The following is a 27,547-nucleotide window of genomic DNA, read 5'->3' on the forward strand; positions in this document are numbered from 1 at the left end:
AGGTCATAAACAGGAAATTCATGACACTACAAAATAAACTCTCGAGGTAAAAGAACATCTTTGATGTCCACCTATCACCTGAGCAGGTTTGTCAGATTAGCTGAAGTCACAGTGTGTTGGAGGATACGGGGTCTATACGGGATAAGGATTAGCTGTTGGAGAGTCAGCCTCACACACATAAACAGACACACAGATGGAGGTGGACCGGATCATCCAGCTCCCTGCGTGAATCCTGATTCCAGTCCAATTTTGATGCATCCAATCAGAACGAACAAAGCTTGAAAGCTCTCCCCCATTCCTCAAATAAATCAACAAATCTCAGAAGGGGGATAGAAATGTTTAAATAAATGCAACATTTATTAGATTTTTAAGATGAATAATCCCAGCTGTGAGCTTTTCAGTCCTGCTTGCTTTTGCAGTTAAATATTGGAACGTTTTGGGTGTGTGTAATCAGACTTTCTTTGTTCTGAAAAGAAAACCCACTCTACTTAAAAGTGAAACATATCATTACACATAAAAGACAACATGTCTGCAGACAGGCAGAGGAGAAAACAAGTCATTATTTTCTCTTCTGAAGTGGGTAAATGGGTTTTCCTGTAGGGCTGAAAATGTTGGACACACTTTCACATGAAAATCTATAATTATTTTGCTACTGGATTCTTGAAACCATACATGGAAATAATGGATTCGCCCAGCTGTGATGTATGTCATGTAAAAAATGAAATAGGGAAGGAGCAGATGGCCACAGAGCTACAATTTAAACAGCGGGCTCTTCTTCAGAGTGTAAAGGGCTAATTTACATTTATTTAATGAACCATAAGACGTAAGATTCCATATCCATGCTTTCGTTCTTTTTTAAACACAGAAACAGTTTTGTTTACCTGTTTGTAGCTACAGTTTCGCCGACGGCTGCCGGCTTCTTCAGGCTGACGCTGATGGTGGCGCGGCAGATAAACGGAGAAGGAAGTGACGCGCCACCATCAGCGTCAGCCTGAAGAAGCCGGCAGCCGTCAGCGAAACTGTAGCTACAAACAGGTAAACAAAACTGTTTCTGTGTTTAAAAAAGAACGAAAGCATGGATTTAGAAAGACACAGCAAGAACACACCTAAGATGTAAGATTCCATAGTAAATATGAAATCAATCTTATGGATCTTTGGGTACTTTTAACCAGAAGATTGGAACTTTTTATTGCAGGGATTATGTAACACTTCGTATTAACTGAGAGACAACAGAAGAGAGAGTCATCTTTAAAATTTAAGAAGATTTATTTCCAAACAATTTTAAACAAGACTAACTCTAAATTCTAAGTGAATGGATGGATCTTAGTGTGAATGAGACGTGAGATGAATGGTGTGTGTGAGTGATGTTTGTCATCAGAACTCTCGTATCCGGAGAAGCAAGTCTGAATGATGCTTTGATGTTTTGCTCTTAAGCTATGATCGGAGTTTCATAAACACATGAGACGCCATTTGTCGCTCCACACATACCCTTAGGATGAGACCTCCGCACAGATCCAGAATGCCAGGTCCTCGAACCCCACTTCGGTACCGGAGCCGATGAAACAGCGTCAGCAGTACGACAGACTAGTCTTTGGATTGTCTCCAGGTAAAAAGCGACAGTTGGTTGACGGCGTCAGATGGACCCGGAGGGTCAGCGAGTTCAGCTTTTATTCTGAAAGGAACCGTTGCTCGGTTGGTAAAATGCAACAGATTTTATCCAGCTTGTTGGTTCTTTGCTTTAAAAGGAAGTCCGGGTGGCCGGTCCGATACTTCTCTTAGAATGTGGTGAACTGCCGTGAACTGTAGAGAACTCAGAGAACTGAACTAAGATGGCGTGGGGCTGGTTTTAGTAATCTGGATGTTTTGATTTATGGTCGAATCAAAGTTGGGCAGATTTATAAACACCACAGAGACTATGCCACACTTCAGAAAGGAAGTTTCCGATTGGATGAGTAAAAGCAATGTGTCATGCGTTTACATTACGTGTCATCAGAATGTCTAGTGCAGCTAGATTAAAGTCATATTACTCATTGAAACTTACTAATCATAACATTGTCATTTCACAGATTGGTCAACATCTTATTATTGACAAACACTTTGTTTGATCAGCTTTATTAAAAATAGAGTTCTTTGATTTATTAAAAGGAAAGAGTCCTTTGTCTTCATTCTTCTCTTGGGCTGGAAAGGAAAAGTTTTAGAAGCACATGACCTTGAGCAATATCTCATGCTGAGGAGAGGGGAAAATGACTTTTAGGTGGAAAACAGTAATTTCATTCCGTTACAAGAGAAACACCAACAAATAAAAGGCTTTAGGGATTCTGCAGAGGGACAACCCAGTCAAACACATATGTACACATGTATTAAAACACATTTTAAAGAGGTTTCTTCCTTTTGTGTGTCCTGTGATCCAAGAACCCCTCATCTGTTTCCTGTAACAACTAATCCTACGTTGTATGGTCTTTTAAAACACAGAAGAAAAGAGTTGTTCTTTACCTTGTTTTGCTGACATTTAGGCTGCTTATAACAGCCGTTCTCAGAGCTATTTAAAAGCTATGGCAAAATATATGGAAAACCATATGATGGACTGGGACAAAACAAGGATCATAAACACTGAACAACAAAAATATAAAAGACAGATTAAAGAAGCAATACAAATAAGGAGACGTGGACACAGAACCATGGACAGAGGTGATGGAGTCCACTCGTTAGATCACACATGAGACTGTGTCATCGACGAGGAGGGCGTGGGCAGCAGAGGGTGACGTCGTCTTTCGCTGCCCGTGGATAAATGGTCAGAGGTCACCAACATCGGCACAGCTCTGAGGATGGCTATAATAATTAATCGAAACGCTAGCAAAACAAGGTAAATAAAAACTAAAATACATGGGGGCGGGTCTAATTTCTTGGCGACGCCATATTAGACGCAATGTTTCCTTCTACTTGAGCCTGTAAGGACACACACATTTACTGATTTGTAACAAGTGGTTACAAAACTTTTGCCATTCATAAACATTGTTGTTTTACACAGTTACCTCTTTGTTCGTAGCCAGTGATGAAAGGGAGGCTGATGTTTGTCATTTTGCTGGAGGCTGAACCATCTGACGAAGGACGCATTCGAAAATTGTGCGCCCAGGGATTTTTGACCCTGATGGCAACCCGCTGGTAAGGTCTCACTCAAACACAAAAATATTGCTTGCTTGCAATGGTTTAGGCATGCACTGCCCCCTATCGCGGGGAAAATACACACTGTCACTTTAAGAAAAAGGTGAATTATTTCAGTTTTTTATAAACAGATAAAATAAACATTATAGGTTTTATTACCCATAATTCAACATTCATAATGCTTGCATTGATTGACATGTAGACTTAATCCACAGAAATTAAAACAGATTTGGAGGATTAATTCAAATATGACAGTTTTTCCGGTCTGAAGACTTTATTAATCTACGCTTCCATGCTGTAGTTCTTTTTTAAAACACAGAGCAGTGTTGTTAACCTGTTTTCCCGCTACGTTTCGTTTGCGGCTGCAAACTTCCTCAGGCTGACGCTGATGGTGGCGTCACTTCCTTCTCCGTTTATCCGCGGGCATCAGAGGACGTTGTCGCCCTCTGCTGCCCGCTCTCCCCTCTCCGACGATGCAGTCCCATGTGTGGTCCAGCGTGTAAACTCCATCGTCCCTGTTCATGGTCCCACATCCACGTCTCCTTATCTCGATAGCTTCCTTTATCCATCTTTTGTATTTTTGTTGTTCGGTGTTTATGAACCTTGTGTTGTCCCAGTCCATTATATGGTTTTCTCTTATGCAGTGATCTGTTATGGTTGACTTCTTTATTGTGCTTTCTGCTTCTTCTTTTGCTGCTCTTGTGTGTTTTCGACTTGCCTCTTTCTCGCACTCCTTTCTATGTTCTATTGTTCGTGTGTTGAGTTGGCGTCCGGTTTCTCCTATGTTTGTTTTATTGCAGAGTTTGCATGGGATTTCGTAAACGATTCTACATTTATGCCCAGCTGGTATTTTGTCTTTTGGGTGCACTAGTCTGTTTCTAACTGTTGTGTATGGTTTCGTTGGTGTGTTTATGTTGTGTTTTTTCATTGTTGCTCTTATTTTTTCTGTCATGCCTCTGATGTACGGTAGGATTATCACTGGTTTTGGTTCTTGTCTTTCTGGGTTTCTGGTTCTTTGCTTTGGTTGTTCTTTTCTTTCCATTGTTGTTTGTTGTTTTCCTTTGTTTATTGCCAATGTCGGGTATCCGCAGGTCTTTAAAGCATGTTGTATGTGTTTGTCCTCTTGTTTACGGTCTCTTTCTTCTGTTATTATGTTTGCACGGTGATATAATGTTCTGATTACTGACATTTTGTTTATGGTGGGGTGTTCTGATGTCCATAATAGATATTGGTCTGTGTGTGTTGGTTTCCTATATGTGTTTATGTTTCGGGTCCCGTCGTCTACGCTTGTCCAGTAAAAACAAATCAGTCTCTAAAATAAGACGGTGCGTAGGTTGATGACTCAAGACAATGAGGACGATCTACGCCTCAAACTACTTGAATAGCTTTTGTGAAAGTGAAGAAGTGAAAATCAATATTTAATCATCAGGACCTCACAACAGCTTTCTCAGGCCTGTGCTGTTTCCAGTCACTTGGTGCTGTGATTCCTCAGACTGTAAAGATGGGCGAGGCGGCGGTCAGAGGCACCATGGAGCCCGTTTCAAAGTCAAAGTCAATCAGAGTGTGTGTGACGGTGCTGATGCTGCTGGTGGAGGAACCCGTTCCCAGCTGGTGCTCTTGGAGTCTGCGGAGGTAACTCTGGACAGACCAGAGAAACAAGGTTATTCCCTCATGATCAGGATTTTCCTTAGACATTTTAAAGTTTCATTTTAGCCACTCACCGGAGCCAGGACATCCCCTGCGTAGCGCTTGAGGGGCGGAGGCCTACGCTGGCGGTACGGCTGAGGTCTTCTCCTCGATTCTCTGCATTTATACTTCATACTTTGTTTCTTCTGCTTTTTATGTGCAGCTGAGAAAAGTGGGGAATTACAGTACAATGTGAAATATTCAACATATTAGGAACATGAGCTCTTTCGTCTGGTTGACAAAAACTCACCATCGCTGTGTGAAAATCCTCTTGCAGTGAACCACCACTGCACCAGCACACCCGAGACACTCAGAAAAGGACAGATCCCAGTGATTGCCCAGTTAAACCAGCAAAGCGGGCGTGGAGCCACTTGACAAAACAAGTCATACAGCTGATCCGGCAGCATGAACGCCCCCAGCAGGAAGTCCACGCACAGCATCACGATTGTTGCTCCCAACACAGACGTGTAGATGATGCTGAACAGTTTCTGCCACTGCAGCGTGAACATGGCAGAGGAGATGCTGGCAGCCAGTACAGCACTGAGAAGAGCCCATGTTAGTGTAAGGCTGTAAAACTGACTGATAACCACCAACAGGGAGAGTGAGACCAGACTTCCCAGCTGCAGGCCGCTGAGGACCAGTCCCAACATGGACACCAGCATGGTCATCAGGCCACACAGCACTCCCACACCCAGACTGATTCCAGCCTTGGTCTCCACTCCCAGCTGGCTGTCCAGAGCGGGCTCCTTGTGGTAGAACAGGAGCACAACACCTGAGCCAAACGTGAAGCCCGAGAAGAACATGATCATCTTAAAGCAGCGGTATCCTGGAAAGAGGAAATGGAGAAAACCCTGATCAACTCAGAAGACTCAAAGGTGCTTTTACACATATATAAAACCCTTGAAAACCATATAATGGACTGGGACAGCACACTGATCATAAACACAGAGTAACAGAAATTCAAAAGATGGTTCAAGGAAGCAACTGAGACAAGGAGACGTGGATCCAGGACCATGAGCAGGGACGAAGGAGTATACACACTGGACCACACATGGGACATTGTGATCAACAGAGGGGGCTCGGGCAATAGAGGGCAATATCGTCCTCTGCTGCTCGCAAATACTTATATGGAAGTGATTCCACCAACATCGGCGATAACTCCAACAAAGGCAGCAGTAGACGTCAAAACGTGTCAGCTATGGTAAAAACAAGCTCCTCTTACTTTAGACAGTCTAGGAAGACATCCATCCATCTATTCATTTTCTCCTGTTTATCCAGAGTCGGGTGGCGGGAGCAACAGCCTAAGTCGAGAGACCCAGACTTCCCTCTCCCCAGCCACTTGGGCCGGCTCTTCCAGGGGAATCCCAAGGCATTCCCTGGCCAGGCGAGAGACATAGTCCCTCCAACGTGTCCTGGGTCTCCCTTTAGGCCTCCTCCCAGTTGGACGTGCCCGGAAAACCTCAGGGAGGCGTCCAGATGGCATCCTAATCAGATGCCAGAGTCACCGGCTCCTCTCGATGTGAAGGAGCAGCAGATCTACTTTGAGCCCATCCCGGATGGCCGAGCTTCTCACCCTATCTCTAAGGGAGAGCCCAGCCACCCTGCGGAGAAAACTCATTTCAGCTGTCTGTGTCATGGTCTGTGTCTGCATCTCCCCTCATGTGTCTCCTTGTGTCCTCCATTTGTTCTCTATGTGCTCCTTTTGTGTCCTAGCGCCCTCATGTGTCAAGTCTGCGTCTTCCTCATGTGTCTTCTGGTTTTCCCCATTTGCCCCTAGATCTCCAGCCCTCTAGGTTTCTCAAGTCATTTCCTTTAGTCACAGCCTTTCATGATTCAGTATGTTTTTTCCTATTAGTGTTTATTATTTTTCTCCCCCCTCCCTTTGTATTGTAGTTATGTTTCCTGCTCTTTTGTATTAGGTTGTAGTCTTAGGTCAAGTTAGTTTCTCCCCTATTAGTCATTGCCTTCACCTGGTCCTCCTCCCACACCCCACACACCTGCAGCTCATCTCCCTCTCATCCTCCCTGTGTATTTAAGCCCTGTCTTGTCTCAGTTCCTTGTCGGTCCATTGTTTGTATTCTTTCTGCATTTGTTTGTGCTCTTTATGAGCTTTTTGTCTCGTCCCCAGACTTTGTACTCTAGGTGAGCTTCTGTTTCAAAGTCTTTGGTCTTCGTGCTCTTTGAGAGCTTTGGGTGTCCTGTGCTCCAGGACTTTGGACTTTAGGCTCGTTGCCTTGGATTTATTTTTGTTCATCCTCTAATAAAAGGATTTTTTCCTTATATATACTCCTGCCTCGTGTCCTCCTGGGTATCTGCATATTTGGGTTCTAAACATCCCTGTAACGTGACAGTCTGCATCCGCAATCTTGTTCTTTCGGTCACTACCCAAAGCTCATGAACACAGGTGACAGTAGGAACATAGATCGACTGGTAAATTGAGAGCTTTGCTTTGATTGGGAAAAGGGTGGAATGCTTTCTCCAGGTCAGGGATGAGGTACTGCCCCAAGTGGAAGAGTTTAAGTATCTCAGGTTCTTGTTCACAATTGAGGGAAAGCTGGAGCGTGAGTTTGATAGGCGGATTGGCGCTGCGTCTGCAGTGATGTGGGCGTTGTACCGATCTGTCGTGGTGAAGAGAGAGCTGAGTCAGAAGGCAAAGTTCTAGGAACACAGTGCCCTCTATGAAGCAGAATATTAGTAATGTGCAGCCACAGAAACTGTCAAATGTTCTCATTTGGGTTAGCTGCAGTGTTGTTGTTGTTGTTGATTATTCAATGAATCAGGAGTTGTTATTCTCATTTCTGATGAGCTCATCTGAACAATTGGCTTTAAGGAGGTGGAGCTGCATGCCAGGAGGGGAACCTTTTGGAGTGTCTCTTTGCTTGTGTCAGGTTTGATTATTTTGTTATTTCACAGCCGGCTCTCGTCTTGTCCTGTGGGTCCACATGAGCTGAAAACGTGACACAGTAACTAATGTCAGAGGTCATGCAAAGACACAGAACTCAGACAGTCTTTAAAGGCAGCTTGAGATGATTTACACGAACTGGACCCCGGGGGCGGGCTCTACACCCATGTTTCAGGGAGCAGGTTGTAGCAGAGAGAGAACAATATTTGTTTCCCACAAATTTGGTAAAAATGACATCATTGGGATTTTATTTAGTGTAACAGTTGGTGGTTCATAAATACTAACTCCATTAAAATGAGACAGAACTCCCCATATGCCTCCTCCAGCTTTGGGCTTATCCTCACTAAACCCCTGGCAGCCAGCAGACACCTGCCAAGACTTAGACCATCAGGTGAGCTAATGATACATTCAGTTGCTGTAGACACAGTGACATCAAACATAATCTCATTTTAGGATCATCATTGTGGATACGTACCAAAAAAGCAGTAAATGAGGCCAAACGAAAGGCAAACAGAGCAGACAATAGATGGGATGGCCTCATGTTGTAGATCAATCTGTAAAGTGCACAAATCCACTTCAGGAAAACCAGCTCCTGGCTCCTCAGTGACACACAGAGAGGAAACGGCCATCTTGGAGGAATCTGCTGTGCAGCTGTTTTGGACATTAATCTGATTTGCTCATAGAGCCAGGAAATCTGGAATGTCCTGCATGTGGAGTCCAAGGAAAGAGGAAGCTCCTGGATTAAAAGCGTGCATTAAAGCGCTTCCTGTTGTGCACCTGCAGAGAGAAATGGTCGTTTTTATTTTCCATTCATCTCAGTAAATGCAACGCCACCGGTCTGTTTCTGTCTAGACACAAACACCACCCACATTAGCACTTTTTCTCTAATAACTCATCAGTTGATATTTGGCAGTTTAGGAGCATTTATGCCGTGATCTGGGTTTTCCCATGCACACATTCCCCAATCAGTAAACAGTTTTCCCCTCGGTGTGTGTTTTGTTGAAGAACAGGATGCAGAAGAGGAAATGACCTGGTTACTCGGTGCCATGCTGTTCAGATGTATTGTTCTTATGATGTCTGTTTACTGAACACTGTGGTGGAACCAAACACCTGCAAAGTAACAGCTTCAAGATTTAACTGAAGTTAAACTGAAAAACAATCATTGAACAAAAATAAACCTAAAAATAATGGAGATATTTAAATAAAATGTAAAATATTAGTATCTTACATTTTTAATGCTTTAATATCAGTATTTGACCTAATTGTTTTCAATATGGCACCAAAATATTAGAAATGCCACATAGAAAATGTCTTTTTAACTTGATGTGAATATTAAATAATTAAATAAAATCAATATCTCCTGAACAGAATAAAAAAGTTACAGCTGGCAAAACATAGATGATTTATCAGTCACATCATTTGTCACGTATGGTAAAATGTAGATAAATCCACGTTTCCTCTTATTTGTCATGTAGACGAACAGCTTTCCCCACTGATGGTACAGTATGAGGCTTTCGCTGCATTATTCCCGTAAGAACTTTATAATCTCTTCAGGCAGATCCACCATCAGCAAAAGGAATTAAATATGATTTAGCAGGTGACTGACTTTCCTTTCAATTCTGTTTTCTTCTACAGGGGAGTTCAAAAAGCGTTCTGATTCCTACGTTTTCATCAGTTTTTGAACATTCTGTGAAATAAACCGATTCTATCAGTAAAACAGACAACACATGAATAAATAATAAACAATATGTCAACGTCTTACCTCCGTTCAGTCACATTCTCGGAGTAAACTTTAAAAAAGAAGAAAAATGGGTCCTCTTTGGTTGTTGTTCTCCAGTAAATGAGTCAGAAGTTTGAGTTGACTGTGTTTATCCTCTGAGAGCTGAGAGAGAGACTCGGCGTCCACTAAATCCCTCATCTGCGTCTGTAAACAGCTGACGCCTGAGAGAGGGACCATCTGCCCCCAGCGTTAGGACGCCACTGCAGCAAAGCCCAGCTAAAAGAGCTCAGCTCTCCCTGCACCAGTTATTTCTGAAACATAGAATAATATTTGGTAAATCTCTGACATGAAAACGAATGAAAAGAAATGAAGTATGCATTTCTTTAAAGGAACACAACCTGTTTTTAAATAAGAAAACCTGTGAAAGGAAAATTTCTTCAGCCTTGATGATATTTTGGCTTTTTGGCTGTTGAAAGAAAAGATGCAAATGTATTTCCAGACTTTGCCTTTAATGTGTGGCTTGTCTCTAATGATCTGCACTGATTACAGCAGGGGCCAGCAGCTAAAGAGGTTTCTACTACAATACTGCTGAAGCTTGGGTTCAGTTACAAGTGGGAGTGTGTTGCTCTGTAACCACTAGGGGGCAGAATGGGTGCTTGAACAGATGTAGCAGAGAAGAAGAAAATTGTAAGATAGATGGGGAGCCAAGTGGAACCAGCTCCCAGCTTTAGTCCGTGAGGCAGACACTTTGTCTACATTTAAGAATAGGCTTAAAACATTTTTATTTGATAGGGCCTATGGTTAAAATCTGATGTTAGCCTAAATCAGGACAAGTGGGGGAGTAGAGGGAGGTGGAGTGTACAGTCGGTAAAGACGACTCTCCCTTGCCCTGCCTCCAACATGCCTCCATCTAAATAGGATAGATTACCCAGAGTTATCTCTGTAGTTATGCTGCGATAGGCTTAGACTGCTGGAGGACACACTGACCACTTTCCACACTCTACTACTTTCTTCTACTATCTGCTCTTTAACTGTATTACTTTCTGCAATTTCAGCTGTTAACTTTATTTTCTCTCTAAGTGTTTTTCTCCCCAGAAGAAGCTACAACGATGTTCTGCTGAGCTGTGGTGGCCTCATGGAGGGGGCCATCGCCTAGCACACTGCTGCTTACCACTTAAACATTCTCCCTCTCCTGATAATAACTGTTTGCTTTCCTTGACGTTGGACGTGTTACTGCTAGTTTACCCATTTAATTAGAGATCCACTATGATAAATACAATAAAGTTGATCTCACCAATCAGAATATTTACTAAGACATCACAATAGAACTATAGACACATTATTGTGTGTGTGTGTGTGTCTGCTCTGTCTTCTCGATCCCCAGTGAGTCGTGGAGGATGGCTGCTTATACTGAGCCAGGATTCTCTGGAGGTTTCTTCCTGTTAAAAGGGAGTTTTCCTCTCCACTGTCACTGCATGCTTGCTTAGTATGAGGATTGCTGTATAGTCACTGACACTCGTCAGTGACTTGATGCAATTTGCTGGGTTCCTTATATAGGAAACATTATTTCTGATTGGCTTAATGAACTGTGAATTGGAATGTTTATTATGTGAAGTGCCTTGAGACGACTCTTGTCGTGATTTGGCGCTATATAAATAAACTTGAATTGAATTGAATTGAAGTGACGCCCATCTCTTTCCAGACCACGGGTTCCTGGAAATACGAAAAAACAAATGCATGTCATTGGGTCTATGGAAGCTATTCTAATCCTGTTTGTTATGCACCTTGGATTTCACATATGATGTCCATGCATTTTAAAGACACATTTGGATGCCAAAAAAGTGCTTTTTTTTAACAGAAACAAAAGTCATTTAAGGTTTTGTGGGAAAAGATGTACAGGGCTACACATTTGTCTCACCATGTTGATGTCATCCAAGCAGACACGGAGAAGACAATGGCTGTGAGTTTGGTGAGCTTTGAATCCTTCTTCCAAGACAAAAGAAGGAGTATTAAACGTGGGGAAAACCTCCATAAATCTGGCCGTGTGGTAAATAGCAGCTACGCTGGGGGAAAGATCTTCTGCTGTGGCGTCATATATGTGACGTCTGATTTACAGTCGTTTTATTTAGAAAATTTTACAAGCCAACAAATCTCAAAGTATGGGACAGACTGGAAGTGGGGAGAATAAGGCTCCGTAAGGAATATCCTCAGCCTATTGCCTGCTACCTGTTACCTGAACAAAGGTGAAGCTGATGCAGTAACCAGGTCAGACAATGACACTCATGAGTAAAACCTGTAAATTCCTGCTCCTAGTGATCAAAGCAAGTGGACCAGCCGTTATAGATGTTTGAAAAAATAAATAATAAATATTTTATCCGTGCACCATCTCTGCTGTTAACCAGACCTCAACTCACCTGCCTTCAGTTAGGTCGCATCTATGAGGATCAGATCTGGAAATGACATGTGGGGTCCCCCAGGGCTCAGTTCTTGGACCACTGCTCTTCAATTTCTACATGCTCCCCCTGGCTCAGGTCATAAACGATCTGTCAGTGTTTGGAGTACGTCAATGACTAGATGCAGTCAAACTTCCTCCGGTTAAACAAAGACAAGACTGAAGTTATTGTCTTTGGAAATAAGAAGGACAGGATGGAGGTTATTGCACAGCTTGGCTCAACAGCAATGAAGACAAAGACCCAGGTTAGAAATCTTGGTGTCATAAATAATATAGACCTGACCTTACTGGTAACATTAGGGCTATATCTAGATTGGTGTTTTATCATCTGCATCAAATAGCATGACTCAGAAGTCTCGTGTCCAGACAGGACCTAGAGAAACTCATTCATGTGTTCAGCTCCAGCAGCCTGGAATATTGCAATGGTCTTTTTATTGGTCTTCCCAAAAAAGCTTTAAAGCCATTGCAGCTTGTTCACAATGCTGCTGCTAGAGTCTTAACAAGAACCAAGAGAACTGAGCACATCACTCCTGTTCTTAAATCTCGACACTGGTTACCAGTAAATTACAGAATCAACTTTAAAGTGTTTCTACTAGTTTATAAATCACTCAGTAGCATGGGGCCAAAGTACGTGTTGGATCTTCTTACAGTATTTACACCCAGCAGGGCTGGGTATTTGTACTGTATTGTATTGTATGTATTCTGTCTAATTGTATGTATTGTATTGTATTTGTATTTGTATTTGTATTGCTTTAGAAAGCAATCAGCTATAAGAACCTGGATCAGAACCAAACGGGATGAAGTTACTTTAAGCAGAGATGGAATGACCACATGAACTCAAATGTGCCCCAAGTAACTTTTGAATCTGAATAGAACTTTTTGTTGCATTCATCAGCCTTTCGGTGATTGTTTCTTAAGCTGCATCTTCTGCACTGTAACTGCTCACCCTTTAACTTAGCCTTTTTAATGAAATTTCTTACATCTAAGTTTATTTGTGAGTTCAAAAAATGTTTAATCTTTTGCACCTGAAAAGCCCATTGAATTGCTTCAGCTGTATGAAATGTGCCATATAAATGAACCTGCCTTGCCTTACTCACCTACTCCGTTTATATAAAATCAGCAAGATATCGTAATTGGTACCACAACACTGGTTATGTATCTCAGTTACTTTCTCTGTCTGGTTTACCAGGATTTTAGTGAGGTCTGCTTGGGGTGTGTTAAAACTATGAACAGAACCGCGGAGGTACTGGCCCCTACTGAAAGCTGATTGGCCCCCCCCAAAAAAAGGGCAGCTGATGGTTTGATTCTGCAAATGTAGAATAAACCTTATTGATCCCACAGTGGGGATCAAAAATATGGAGCTTCGGGGTGGTTGTGTCTTGCGTAGAATAAAAAATGAACTTGAAAATTCATAAATGGATGTTTCTCAGTGAAAAATTGTTTCTAATGAGACACAAATGCAGCAAATTTGAATTAAGTGGAAAACAGCATGAGCTTAAAGGCAAACTCATCAAGCACATTCTTCATTTTGCAATTCATTGAAGCTCATGCAGTAGCTCAGGAGGTAGAGCAGGTTGTCCAGTAATCGGAAGGTTGCAGGTTTGATCCCGTCTCCAGAGAGAGGTCTGCTGTTGTGTCCTTGGGCAAGACACTTAACCCACCTAGCCTGCTGGTGGTGGTCAGAGGGACCGGTGGCATCTGTGCTCGGCAGCCTCGCCTTTGTCATTGTGCACCAGCGCAGCTGTAGCTACATCGTAGCTCATCACCATCAGCGCGTGAATGTGTGTGTGAATGGATGAATGATACATTGTAGTGTAAAGCGCTTTGGAATCCTCGGACTCTGAAAGATGCTATACAAGTGCGGGTCATTTATCATTTAACTCCTTTGGATTGTCCCTTTTTACAATATGAACTCTACATGGCTCCTGACTTAAAACAAGGATTGTTTGGGAAAGAGAAACTGGAGACAGTATTGAACATTGAGCATAAGGGAAGACTGACTGACACAAAGCAAGAACAAACACGATGATCAAAACAAGACCATAAAAAACAGAAAGCAGCACTTTAATGACTTTTCATACAGGTTATTGTTTTACTGTCAGTTAAAAATCAAAATAACTGACTGAAAAACATAATTTTTGTTTTATTTCTTTTGAAAAATGAAAATGAATCAATAAGTGATTAAAGGAGCTGTAGTTTCCATTCACACGTGTGCAGATCATTTATAAACCGGGTCATAGGTTAACTTTCATGTGGTAGAATACAGAAGGCTGTCAGAATAAATCTATTTATAGACAAAACAGTTAAATAAAACTCTAAAAGCTCCAGTGGATATTTGTAAAATCAGAGCCACAAAACAAAAACAGTCATCACAGCCAACATAAGAATAAGAATAAGACGGTTCTGTAAGTGAGAATTAAGCAAAAGTCCATTTATGCTATCCCAGGATGCCTTTAAAAGAGGAGCACTCTAATAAAAACCAACAAAGTGCTTTGTTAAAAAAACAATGGAAGAGGTGCTTATTTTATTTTTAGACACAATCTCTGCCGTGCAGTTATTTTTATCTGCAGATGAAAAAATAGTTTTTCTTTCTTTACTGTTTTTAGACTCAGTCTCTCTACACTGCACATTAACGACAATACTATTGATCATCTTCTTTAAGGTTTTTTCAAAAATCCAACAGCTCTGTACAACTCACAGGAAAATAACTATTCAATCCGGAACAAACACATTATGATTGTCTGCTGCTGGTGGAACTGTTTCTTCCTGAAGTATGGAAACAGGAGCACATCGATTCCTGGGAACTCCCCGTGTGGGATTGTTTATGACGGTGACTGCTGCACGGGAACGATCGATCAGGCCTGAACAACGTTTCTAAATGAACTCTCTCTCACCTCCAAGACGTATTATTGACACAGAACTGAACAACTCTAATGTTTCATATAAATACATGTGAATGTGACACAGTAACAACATTTATGCAAAGACACAGCTGTATTAGGACCTTATGTGCTCAGGAACATGTATAATCAGGCTTCCATTAAACTTTACTGAATATGTTTGACCTTTTTTATCAAGATAATTAATTTCCTGGGTGTATGAAGCAAGAACTCCCGCGATCCGTTGGCTCATATGCAACAGAAGATCCTCGTGCGTACATGGATTCAATTACTATGATTTTAGGTTAACATGGACAACTTGACTGTTTCTATTTGTGAAAACTATTTGTACACACAGCATGCGTGTGTGTGTGTGTGTGTGTGTGTGTGTGTGTGTGTGTGTGTGTGTGTGTGAAACACTAGGGTCGATTTAAAATCAAACATGAAGCAGGATCTCAGAAAAGTTCAAAGTCTATCTCTAATAAAGCCGCTGATCAATGCCGTGATGTTTGCTGTAGCTCAGCAGAGACCCAGCACACCTGATGGAACATTCATTCACACATCTTTTCTTTCACATTACACCTTTGCACATATTCATAAAACATCCTCTGACCTCACAAGCACATCTGGCCCAAACACATACTTCCTGCAGGTGATGCAGGTAATAGCACCATGCTTTCACAGTTTCTTCCATTTTTACTGTTGTTTTTATCCAGCGCAAAGTCCAACCGGTGTTCTGAGAAAACGTCCTACTTTGGCAAAATGTCCTACCCGTAAGGTAATTTTACGGTGTTTTACATGACACAAACCCTAACCCTAACTTTTACCCTAACCCTAACCCAAAAAATCAAGTATCAACGTCAATAAAAAGTACTAATACTTACAACTTACCTATTTTCCTGCAAATATGACAACGGAGTAGCATTCCCTTGTGTTGTGCGCATGCGTGCACTTGCTCAGGAACAACGGGTAGGAGTAATTCCCAGAACTAAAGGAAGACCTAGGACATGCTGGAGAGACTGTTTCTCAGCTGGTCAGGGAATGCCTTGGGATTCCCACAGAGGAGCTGGCCCAAGTGGCTGGGGAGAGGGACACCTGGACTTTTCTGCTTAAGGGCTACTGTCCCTGTGACCTGACCCCGGATAGGCGGATGGATGATGGATGATTTAAAGATAGCAGCGGATTATGTGGCAGAGCCACTTTCAATTCTTTTTATTCTTTCAATTAACTCCAAAGAATTTCCATCACAGTGGAAGTCAGCATATGTTTTATTATTATTAAAAGGAGATCCATCAATTTTGACAAATTATAGGCCAATATCAAATTTAAGCGTGCTTTCCAAGATAATGGAGTCACTTTTCAGCGTTCAGCTAAAATAGTTTTTGTCAATTAATGACATCGTCTCGAAATGTCAATCGGGTTTTAGAAAAGGGTACAGCACTATTACAGCTGTTATGAAGGTGATAAATGATATTATAGTAGCACTTGATAGGAAACAGTTTTGTGCCTCACTGTTCATAGACCTGTCTGAAGCTTTTGATACCGTTGACCAAGCTATTTTAATAAACAGATTACTAAGCCTTGGGTTGTCAGAACACTCAGTAGCATGGTTCTCAAATTACCTGACTAACAGGACACAGTGTGTTAAATGCGAGGATCTTTGCTCTGATTTTGGGGTTGTCCAGAGGGGGGTGCCCCAGGGCTCAGTCCTGGGGCCCCTCCTATTTATCTTGTACATCAATGACTTGGGCCAAAATATTAAAGATGCTAATATCCATTTCTATGCAGATGATACGATCATCTATTGTTTTGGAACATCACTTTCTCAGGTTGTTGAATCCTTGCAGAAATTAAGCATTTGATGTAGTCCAGCACTCATTGCATCAGCAAAAGCTAACCCTTAATGCTGAGAAGACTAAGTTGATGTTTTTTTTTTTTTTTACAAATAGGCAAATACTGAATAGTATTCCTAAACTAATCACATTGGAAGGGAAAGTCATAGAGATGGTCCATGAGTATAAGTACCTAGGTGTTTGGATAGATAACTCCCTTACCTTTAAATCTCATATAGATAAACTGGTGAAAAAATTAAAACTAAAGCTGGGTTTCTACTTCCGTAATAAGTCATGTTTTTCTTTTGAAGGAAAAAAAGCAACTTGCCCCTACTACCTTTTTATCTGTGCTAGATTATGGTGATCTTATATATATTAATGCTTCTTTAACTGTGCTACAAAAACTGGACTCGGTTTACCATGCGTCTCTGAGATTCATCACAAACTGTAGAGCCATAACACATCACTGTGAATTATATTCACGAGTGAAATGGCCGTCACTGGCAATAAGAAGACAAAATCAGTGGTATGTTTTTATTTACAAGGCAGTGTTTGGATTGTTACCTCCTCATATTTGCACTTTAATCACACGAAAAAATGTTGATTCCTATTCTTTAAGGTCGAACGATCAGTTGCTACTTTCTGTTCCTTTTGCTCGCACACAGTTAGGAAAGAAAGCCTTCGCCTGCTCTGCTCCTGCTTGGAACCAGCTGCAGAAAACCTGGAAAATGACTGAGCAGGTTTCACTAAATGCCTTCAAAACCAAACGGAGAGCTTCAGAGACTGCATTAGTAACTTGTAACTGCTTTTAATGATTGAGTGTTTTATCATTGTCATTACGTTGTAACTGTTTGTATTTTTTGCTGCCTCTTGGCCAGGACACCCTTGTAAAAGAGGTTCTCAACCTCAGTGGGTCTCTATCCCGGTTAAATAAAGGTAAAATAAAAAAAAAATAAAAATAAAAATGGATAGATGGATGGTAGCAGATGAGCCATCAGTGTTAGTACTAGCAGCTTGACCCCCCCCCCCCCCCACACACACACACACACACACACACCCACACACTGATGGTACAGTGGGCTTCCCCGGCTTGCTCCAGGGAAGGAACCGTAAAAGTGTTAAGTTTTGTGTCTTATCATCTCCATCCTTATCAAACCCATTTGTAAAAGAGTGTATTGTGATTGTAACAAAGGCAAACCTCATGAGGTGGCAGGAACACAGACCTGGAAAATGCTGCATCTAAGAAATAAAACGACAAACAGAATATATTAAATATTTCTTTTTAAACCACACAAAGGTTTTTCTGTAACAGCCTTTAGGATTTCAGTGCTGTTTGGTTCTAATGTGTTTATCACATCAAAGCTTTATTGATCACCACTATAGATATGTTCACAATAACAAATTGAGGATTAGGAATTTGAAAAGTTACCATGGCAACCTAATCTGATCTAAATAAAAGCCATACAAGACTGTGTAGCCTGTAATCAACACAACAGTTCTTTTTGAGTGCTCTCCAAAGGATCCGCTCTCTGGTCTGAATGTTTAGCTCGCTTGTTGACGGGAGTTCTGATGAAGCCAACAGGACCACATCATTAGCAAAAAGCAGAGACCTGATTCTTAGGCCACCAAAATGGATCCCCTCAACACCTTGGCTGAAACTCAAGAAAAAAATCCTAAATGATTAAATCTGATGAAATGTGTGTAATTCATCCTCTCAGCTCTTCTTTTCACGTTTAAACAATTTAAATTTTATATTGTTATTAAGGAGAGCTGCTCAGTGGCTGAGCATCAGTCTAGAAACCAACAAACACCAGCTAATGACCCTCGTAAACAGTTCCTATTGATATGTTGGTTTTTCTCAGGGGAAAAGAAAAAAGGGAAAATGATCCTGAAACGTCCCTGACTGCCATTCTCAACTCATTCTGAGTTTTTCAGCTTCGTTTGGATGAGGAATAAGATGCTGCTGGCATAATTTTACTTGTTATTTTTAGCAGTTGAGTGAATAAATCTTCGATTTGACGAGTTTTTGTGAAAAAGGTTCATTAGTAAGTAGAGCACAATGTCAGCAGTGAGACAAATGAGGGTAACGAATGGTCAAAGGTTTAGCCTGTAGTCATGTCATCAGTGTGTTTGATTTGCTTTAAGTTACCCACCAAGCACAGAAAACTGAAAAGCCAATGTGCGTTTTAAATTTGTTGTAAAATAGAATAGAATAGACTTATTATTCCCACAGTGGGGAAATCCACTTGCCAGCAGCACACACACTTGAAAAGGAACACGAAAGACAATAACAAGCTTACAGGTAGACACACAAAGGCAGTTAGCTATGATTGTAACCTTCAACCACTAAAAACAACAAACAAAAAGGAAACTTGGGTTTCCAGAAGCATAAGGGACAGAGATACTGTAAATCCGGTATTGCACAATTATGGAGCACATACTGAATTTTGCATTGATGTTATTGTGTACCAGGATAATGCCAGTACCAGTTAAACTGCAGAGGGGATAAATGACCTATGGTAGCGCTCTAACATCTGGGATGTCTCCGTATGCCTCAGAAGGAGCTGTCCATGGTCTCCACAGCGGAATGCAGTGGGTGGGAGGGGTTTTCCGAGTTAGGTCATCTTCACCACCATCTTCCTTTCACACATCTCCTTAAGTGAATCTAGTTGGCAGCTCAGAACTGAGCTAGCTTTGTTGACTAGTCAATCACAATTTCCTTTGTCCTACTGGTGTTAAAACGAAGGTGGTTACACTCACACAAGTCCACAAGTCCATGATGATTGACCTGTACCCCAGGTCATTCCCCCAGACACATACCCCACATGTAATCAATGATCATTTAAAAATCCACAGCAATTTAAGATTTAAACTGACAAAGATTTACAAGAATGATCCATTTCCACCCGTTCACCCGGGTCTGGGTTGCTGGGCAAGAGACGCCCAAACCTCCCTTTCCCAGCAACTTTCACAAGCTCTACCAGCATGATTTCCTGGCATTCCCTTGCCAACGTAGAGATATAATCCCTCTGATATGTCCTGGCTTGACCTTGGGGCTTCCTGCCAACCGGACATGCCTGAAACACTTCTCCTAGGAGACATTCAGAGGGCATCCTCACCAAATGCCCAAACCACCTCAGCGCCTTTCAACATGGAGGAGCAGAAGCTCTGCTCTGAGAATTTTCCTGAATGGTCAAGCTTTTCACCTTTTCTTTGAAACTGCATGGCAGAGAAAACTCAGTTCAGCTGCTTGGGCAAAAGAAAAAAGGTTCATGCCTGTTGTCATACAAAAAGGAACTCTCAAAAACATGAAATAAGATCTTGTGAGGGCTGCTGTTTGCTGCAGCAAATCTCCTTCTATGGTAATTCTATGTAAATCTCCACACATACATATATTGATTGTTCCCATGGTGACATAATACAGAGCCTTGTGGTGGGAAAATGCTAAATATCTATTATATTTACAAAATGATCCAAAATATAACGTCCAAAGGAAACTGAGACCACATGGAGCTGTGTGTGATGTATGTTACTACATAAGAAGTGTGTGTGTGTGTGTGTGTGTGTGGTAGGGGGTGCATTGAGTGGGGTCAAAAGTTGATGTTTTCTACAACTGATGTATTCATAAAAATAAACATTACAATATTTTAAAGTCATTTGCTGCCAGATTTGCTGTGAATTTCCTGAAAGGAAAAAAATGGGATAAAATGCACATGTACTGTAAATATTCACTAGAAGTGTGTGCTGAATCATATATAGAATACCTGATAATAATAAAAACACATCTGCACATTTTATTTGATGACATTTCACATTCTGCTTAGAAGAAAGACAAGCAAAAAGCACATTTTGGAGATAAAATGCAAAATTTTGTGCTTTTGTTTCATATAAATGATGTTTACTCTCTACCTGATCTTCTTATAGGTTACTGACCATTAGAGACACGTTATCCCGTCTAAAGCATATTTTTGATACATTTAGTATTTTGTTGCTTGTGTTCTGATTTATAATTGGATGTTTCTTGGGCACAATTTTAGATTTTAAATATTTTTCTGTGTACTTTTCAATAAATCTCTGTCTCATAATTGTTTTGTGACAACTTAAAGATGTCTTTAGAGTTATATCACTAAAATGAAATGGGAGCTCGACTGGTGTGCAGATCTGTTTGCTGTTGTTTCACATTTCCCATAAATATGTTTTGTTGTTCCTTGATGGTAGATGTGTTTGTGTATCATAGCTTTAATGTTCTTTGTCCTGCTTGAAATCCACTAAAACTAATGTTCAGGCGTGTTCTTCACTTAGCTTCGCCTCTGCAGTCACAGATGTTGGTTGGTTGTTTTTATTCCTGTGAGAAAGTTAAGAGTAGTGTTGCTTATTTTGTCTTGAAGCACCAAGTAGATCTGAGTTAGACCTCACAGACGCTGCACACACCCTATAGAGCTCCGGATGTCACGTGACTCTCAGGGAGTAGACGCCATGTTGGCAGGCAACAAATGTAAACAAAATGTACGGGATCGGCTTGGATTTTACTTCGTCTGAGTTTTCTTCACACTTTAAAACCAAAGAAATCGTTTTATATAGTCAGAAATTAAATAGACTAAACATCTCCGACCCTTACCGTGCCCCTGGGATACTTTTTAAAAACGCCAGAAGCTGTCGGAGCGGACTTCTTACCGGACCTGGCCGGGGAACCCCTTGGGATTTACCCGGAGGAGCTGGCCCAGGTGGCTGGGGAGAGGGAATTCTGGGCCTCTCGACGCTACTGCTCCCGCAATCCGACTCCGGATAAGCGGATGAAAATGGATGGATGGACAAATAACATAGATTAACATGTAAGTAGTTTAAATAGAGTGCTGTGCTGTTTGAATTTATTAACAGAACGCCAAGAGAAATCACTAGTTTGATTTTTTTTCCGTGAAAAAAATATATATGTCAGGCAGGAGCGTCTCAGGATCTGTCTGAGATCTGTCTCGGTGACACAGATAATAGCAATCCAAAGTGATTTTTATGTGTGATCTGACAATTGATCAACCATTGCTTAAAAATTAAATACAACTTAGCCGGTTAATTGCTGTGATCATAAAACACGTAAACGGCAGCATGCAGAAATCACGAGGCAACGTTTTACGTGACGTTTACTTGTTGCTGTGAGTAATAAGACAGAAAAAGCTACGCCAAAATAAGTTTAGGAAGCCCACTAAGAATCATAATAAAAGCATTTCAAATAAATACCACACACAGTTGAGGAAATGTTGGTTTAAGTACCTGATATGAAGTGGTCGCTGCATAAGTGAAAACCTTTACTCTCGGGATCCCACAGTTTCATTTCAGCCCGGTCACTAGCGCGTTTTATTACAATGATCCAACGTTTGCGGCGCTCCGGATCTTGGGGAATCCTGTAGATGGTTCATTCCTTATGTCGTATGTTCTGCATCCTGGGGCACAACAGGAATCCACCATATTTCCCGTTTGATTGAGTTTTCTGACAATAACAAATAGTCCAGCTGCAGGCTTCTGCCTGCCAATATGGTGCCGTTTCGATTTGAACTGTTGCGCACCGGGAGAAGTGACGTCAACTCCCGGAGCTCTATTGAGTATTTAACTCTCCAATAAATACCCCAAAGTTCACAGGTGCGCAGAAAAAACACCCTAACCAACACAAATGGAGTAACGCTGTCTCAGAACAAATAGCAAAGACGCTGGATCTAACTGCTCATTAACAAACCAGTGTTGTGCCAAAATCTGATTCCCCTCAAAGTCACATTCACATTTTGGAATCATTTATCAGAATAAACCAAATATTAGGCTATGATTTCCATTCAAATCAGAATCAAAGTATCATTGATTCTGCCGTTTACTCATTTTATAAAGGTCTTGGATGTTCCCAGGTTTATATTTAATATCTTTTTATAATAGGAGGTACACAACGGACAAAGACACAGCTTTCAAAGTGCTTAGAATAGGTTGACCCCAGTGCCTGTGAGAAAGGAAATCTCATTACCCCAAAGTAATTCAGCATGATGTCAACTTTGCATTCTCAGTACTGTACTCAGTACTTTGACTTTAAATTAGTACTGATGTCCATGCACTGTTTATGAATGCAAAGCAACAACCAAGCAAGACTTGGCCAAGCACTTGCACTGAGGAGAAAGAAAGAAAGTAAACAATCTTTTATGTAGCGCCTCTCAAGATAAAAATCATGAGGCGCTTCACAAAAACAAAACATTTTAAATATAAAAAGACATTTTCAAAAAATGAAATAAACATGTTTAAAATGACAAAAAAAATTACAATTGTGATAAAATATTTCCAATTAATTAATTAATTGAAAATAGCAGCCAAATGGAAAATGACTGAACTGAAACAGAATCCTTATGTTACAGTTAGAGATGCACATGGCTTCTCCCAGGAACTCTGCTCTACGTGACGTCCTGTAAGTTAGAAAGCCTCATTGTGAAGGCAGCTATGATGCTGTAACACTCAGGTCTCAGCATAATGGTGGTTATTAATTTTCTGTGTTCCTGAAATGTTGTCCTGCAACCTTGTCATACCCTGTTCCTCACATCTTCACGTACATCTCTAACTGTACCATCATGCTCCATCCTGATTCCACCATCTCAAATACAGACACCACAGCGTCACAACACAGCCATGTGCAGGGGTAGGTAGTCCAGATATGAGCCCAGTGTAGCCAGTCCTACTCTGGATTCACGAACCAAGCCCCACCACTGTGTGTGTGTGAGATCCGCTTCATAGATGCCACTCTGCATCTGTGAAAGCTTTAGTCCAGATGCCATCAAGATCCTGCAAAAACCAGCTTTACAAGATCTGTTGGGGTGATCTTGGCTTTTAAAACTTTCTAATAAATAACCTCAGCTTTCATTTTTAATTGCAAAAGCGGGTTTAGTATTGACAACAACTACACAGTGGTTTGTGGGATGTTGCTTTTGTGGAGCTGCTTCTCTGCTACACCTGTGATTGATAGCCACGCGGTGCAGGTGTGTGCAGACAGCCCTGGCTTGTAGCGATTTTGTAATTATTTCTACTCAAACATCAACCACGTAATTGCTTCCTAGCTTGAGAGAGCCTCAGAGGAGGAGACAGATTCTCCAACATGTCTCCTGTTTAGGGCAACATGGAGTCACGCACTAACGTACTGACCAGCTAGAGGAGAAAACCTGGCATGACAAACTCAAACCAAGCCCCCAAAGGCAAAATACTGACAGCATCTATAGATCTATATGTGAGGAGCAGGATATGACAACAGATAACATCTGAAAATGACTTTATGACGGTAACAGTGTTTTCCATGATAGGAAACACACCACAGGCTGTTTTACAGGCTGTTGGGATCATACTTTTGCCTAGAAGAATAATAAGGACTGAATGTGGTTTATTAACAATTTAAACAGAATATCAGAACATAACTTCTAACAATACTGCCCAGGGGTATACATTTCACTTCCCAGCTGTTGTGTATTGTATAATTAAAACACAGAATCCATTCAGGGACAGGAATTATGCAGCAAGCCTTTTAGGAAAACTAAGATTTTTATTTTCAATTTTTTTGTGACAAAAAAATATAATTAACTCTTTAATCCTCATTTTCCATCCATCCCATCCATTTTAAGATGCTAATCTGGAGTCGGGTCGTGGGGGCAGCAGCAGCTGAGAGCGCCAGACTTCCCTCTCCCAGCTCCTTCGAGGGAATCCCAAGGTGTTCCCTGGCCAGACGAGAGACATCATGGACGTCACTAGGATTGAGAGATGGGGGGCTTAGCCCCAGGAGTTTGACATTCAACATTTTTTGTCACACTCTGCAAAAACTTTGTCAATTAATTAATTATCTGAAGAACATTTAACAAAACCTATTATTTTATCACTTTCTTTTCCTTTCCTACCTTTGTGCATTTTCTCTCTTCTTTTTATAAAAAATAACACTTAATCAGTTCATTAGTGGGGTCTATGTTGAAGAAAGATTTTATATAAGTCCATTAAAAATTAGGTATATTCCCAAATAAAGCTATTCATTTCAGTCTACTGCACTTAACAGGGGGAAATGTTGTGGTCATTTATTTAATTTGTTTAATTACAACTTGCTTAATTATAAATGTTACTGAAATATGACAATAAAGAACAAAGTCCGGAAAATACGGTAGTTATTAGTTTTTGAGATAAATTAGCAGGCTAAATACATTTCATATATTTCTAAAACATAATACTTGTTTGTATCTTGTACAGCCAAGTAGCCTTTATTCTGGACTCACTACAATTCACCAAAAGTAAAGAGATATTATACAGATGAAGTAAACACAAGATAACTCACTGGAAGAAACAGAATTATTATCATGAGAACCAGAACAAGACAGCCCGATAACAGTCATGTGAAAATAACAGTTAAAAAGTATGTATGTGTAATAGAAATAAAAATATATTAGAATTAGTGTAACTCACTGTGATCCAAACAATACATCAGCCATAGCTGATTAGCAATCATGAAATGAGGTCTGGAAGTTTTTAAGTTAAATTCTTTTATTACATTTTTTTCTTAGATCTGTTAAAAGGTCACCATGGCAGCCTGTGTGTCTCCAACATCAGCTACACAACGCAGCAAGTGTAAGTTCCAAGTACCTGTCTCGACCACTTCATGTATGGTTTTGTACTTTAAACAGCTAGGCCAAACCTGTTATTTTTTCTCCATAGCCATTTGGATCATTGGTGACAGCTACGTGAGGCGTGGTGCCCAGAGAGCTGCAGAGACCCTCTGAGACAACCTTGGCCTCCCTGACATCTGTGTCTCCTGGTTTGGTTGGGGCGGACTGAGGTGGAAAGACCTTCTCCCTTTCTTTTTCAACTCCATGCATGGAAGAGCAGCTCCTGATGTCCTTCTCATCCACTGTGGCGGCAATGACATGGGGGTGGTCAGCAGTGTGAATCTGGTGAACATGATGGAGGACCTGCACTGGCTTCACCTTCTACACCCTCATATCACACTGTTGAGAACTGTTCTTCCTTCGCAACCCAATGTTCCACTCACTCTGCAGCTCTCTGGGCCCCTTTTATTATTTTAAGTATTTTTTTAAACGTACCGACACTTTGTGTCCTGTTATTTTATAAAATGTGATGTAAAAAAATAAATGTTTTTGCTCAATTACTGGAATTTCTTTGGTTAAGACAAAAAAGGAAGAATCATTTATGCCAAGTTGTTTCTACAACAGGCCTGTTTTAAGTCCAACAGTTTCTTAGCAGCCAATAGAAATGTGTTCTTTACTAACTTTACTTGGTTTAAAAATCTTACTAAAATAAACAGAGTGCTGTATTGCAAAACCCAATCATACTTGTTATGTAAATATTAGCTTTACAGATAGTTTTTACAGATAGATATTTGTGTGCTAAAAAAACCATAAACTTAAATAATTTGTCATTCTTTATTGAAAAACAACAAAATACAGGTATACAGAAAGTGTGGGAAAATGATAATGTGAAAGTATTGCTCTTTAAATGTAAAACTATTTATCTTTAAAAAGAAAAACTCTAAAAATGTCCTGTACAGCAACATGACAGAAGAAAGGTGGTCTGTCTGTCAGAATGTGCTGAACAGATTTGCTCTATCAAGAGGAGCGTTTTGTGCACGAGTTTATGTTATTGTAATATCGGTTTGGGTTATGTATCGCCACATTAGCATGTAAATGCTGAACCAATCTGGAATAGAGAGGGTTGCTGACCAGTAGAGGTGGTTCATCACACTTTGCTTCCACAGTCTCACATCCTGGGTTGTCTTTCTCTTCCCCAGCTCTTCAATTTTCTTACCAATTCATGGAGAGCCAAATAGACCCACATTTAAAATAGAAAAAAAAATCCTGTAATATTCACTATATACATCCCAAAAGATTACCTTTTCCCATGTGCCAGGGGTAAAAGTAGTGACTGATTTCCTTTTTTTCCTCCCACAAATACTTCTGCATCCATGTGTGGCGGTCAGTCAGAACTTGCTGCACATCAACCCCCCTCTCCAAAAGTGTGCTCAGACTTTGCACAAATCCCTCCTTCTCCATTCGCACACTATTTCCAACTTCATTGCTCTGAAAATAAACATAATTCTCCATTGATCTGTGAATAATTAACCATGAAATGTATTGGAATCATCAGGTAATGTTGTACCTGTACGAGTTGGATATCAATAACTTTGTTTCTTTTGAGATCCATCATGGTGTATAGCTGCCATATTTGGCTGAGGGTCCTTCAGAAATGCAAGTTATTACTTAATTTACATTTGATAGCAAAGGAATAAAATAAATAAATTTAAACGTATTCACCAGGTGAATCAGCTCGCATGTCACCACCAAGAGTCACAGGTCCAGATTCAGTAGCCTCCTGGATGATATCAGCTTGCTGTAGCTGCCACTGCCAGCTCACTGTTGGAATTAAGAGCTTTGCCTGATGTCGATAGAATGTCTGCTTGGACAGTCTCTGCACATTGAAGGCACCCAGGAGCTAAAATATGAAAAGTTACGTCATGAAATGAAAGATGCACAGACCTTATCAAAACTAACCTAAAAATTTTTGGCCTACACCTTAGAAATCTGGCTAAATGATGAGCCAGACTTTCTGGAAGATGAATTTCCATTATGGTCCCTGTGTCACAAGACACACAGCAGTTGGGAGCTCTAAACTGGGAGGCTATATAAAAAACAAAGAAACAGCACATTTATAAATGTTTAAAAGAGCATAAAATCACGTGTAACAATAATCTAAAACAAATTAAAACTAGAAGGTAATAATAAAATGTTTACATAGACGATTATTAAAAATAATTCACCTTTGCTACGGGTTAGGCTTCACGTCAGCCTGGACAAATGCATTCTTGCAGACTACTAAATCAGTCTGACAGCCAGTGTCTTGGGTAGATTTAGC

At 40.8% G+C, this 27,547-nt stretch overlaps 1 protein-coding gene and 1 long non-coding RNA gene across 2 annotated transcripts; both read right to left on the reverse strand.

Moving 5' to 3' along the window:
• Positions 1-4,429: 4,429 nt before the first annotated feature.
• On the reverse strand, positions 4,430-9,698 carry LOC107391240 (transmembrane protein 198). The gene is made up of 5 exons (XM_015968428.3): positions 9,513-9,698; positions 8,226-8,527; positions 5,099-5,674; positions 4,884-5,011; positions 4,430-4,800 (listed from the first exon to the last, which is right to left on the reverse strand). The coding sequence occupies exons 2-5, from the start codon at positions 8,377-8,379 to the stop codon at positions 4,651-4,653; spliced, it is 1,008 nt and encodes a 335-aa protein (XP_015823914.1). The 5' UTR covers positions 8,380-8,527; positions 9,513-9,698; the 3' UTR covers positions 4,430-4,650.
• A 15,048-nt stretch (positions 9,699-24,746) lies between these two features.
• LOC139063362 (uncharacterized) lies at positions 24,747-27,304 on the reverse strand. Its single transcript, XR_011516741.1, has 3 exons — positions 26,950-27,304; positions 26,795-26,873; positions 24,747-26,715 (listed from the first exon to the last, which is right to left on the reverse strand). It is a non-coding gene; the product is annotated as an uncharacterized lncRNA (long non-coding RNA).
• Positions 27,305-27,547: the final 243 nt, after the last annotated feature.

The sequence above is a fragment of the Nothobranchius furzeri genome, chromosome 15 (assembly GCF_043380555.1).
Source record: "Nothobranchius furzeri strain GRZ-AD chromosome 15, NfurGRZ-RIMD1, whole genome shotgun sequence".
Lineage (NCBI taxonomy): Eukaryota > Metazoa > Chordata > Actinopteri > Cyprinodontiformes > Nothobranchiidae > Nothobranchius > Nothobranchius furzeri.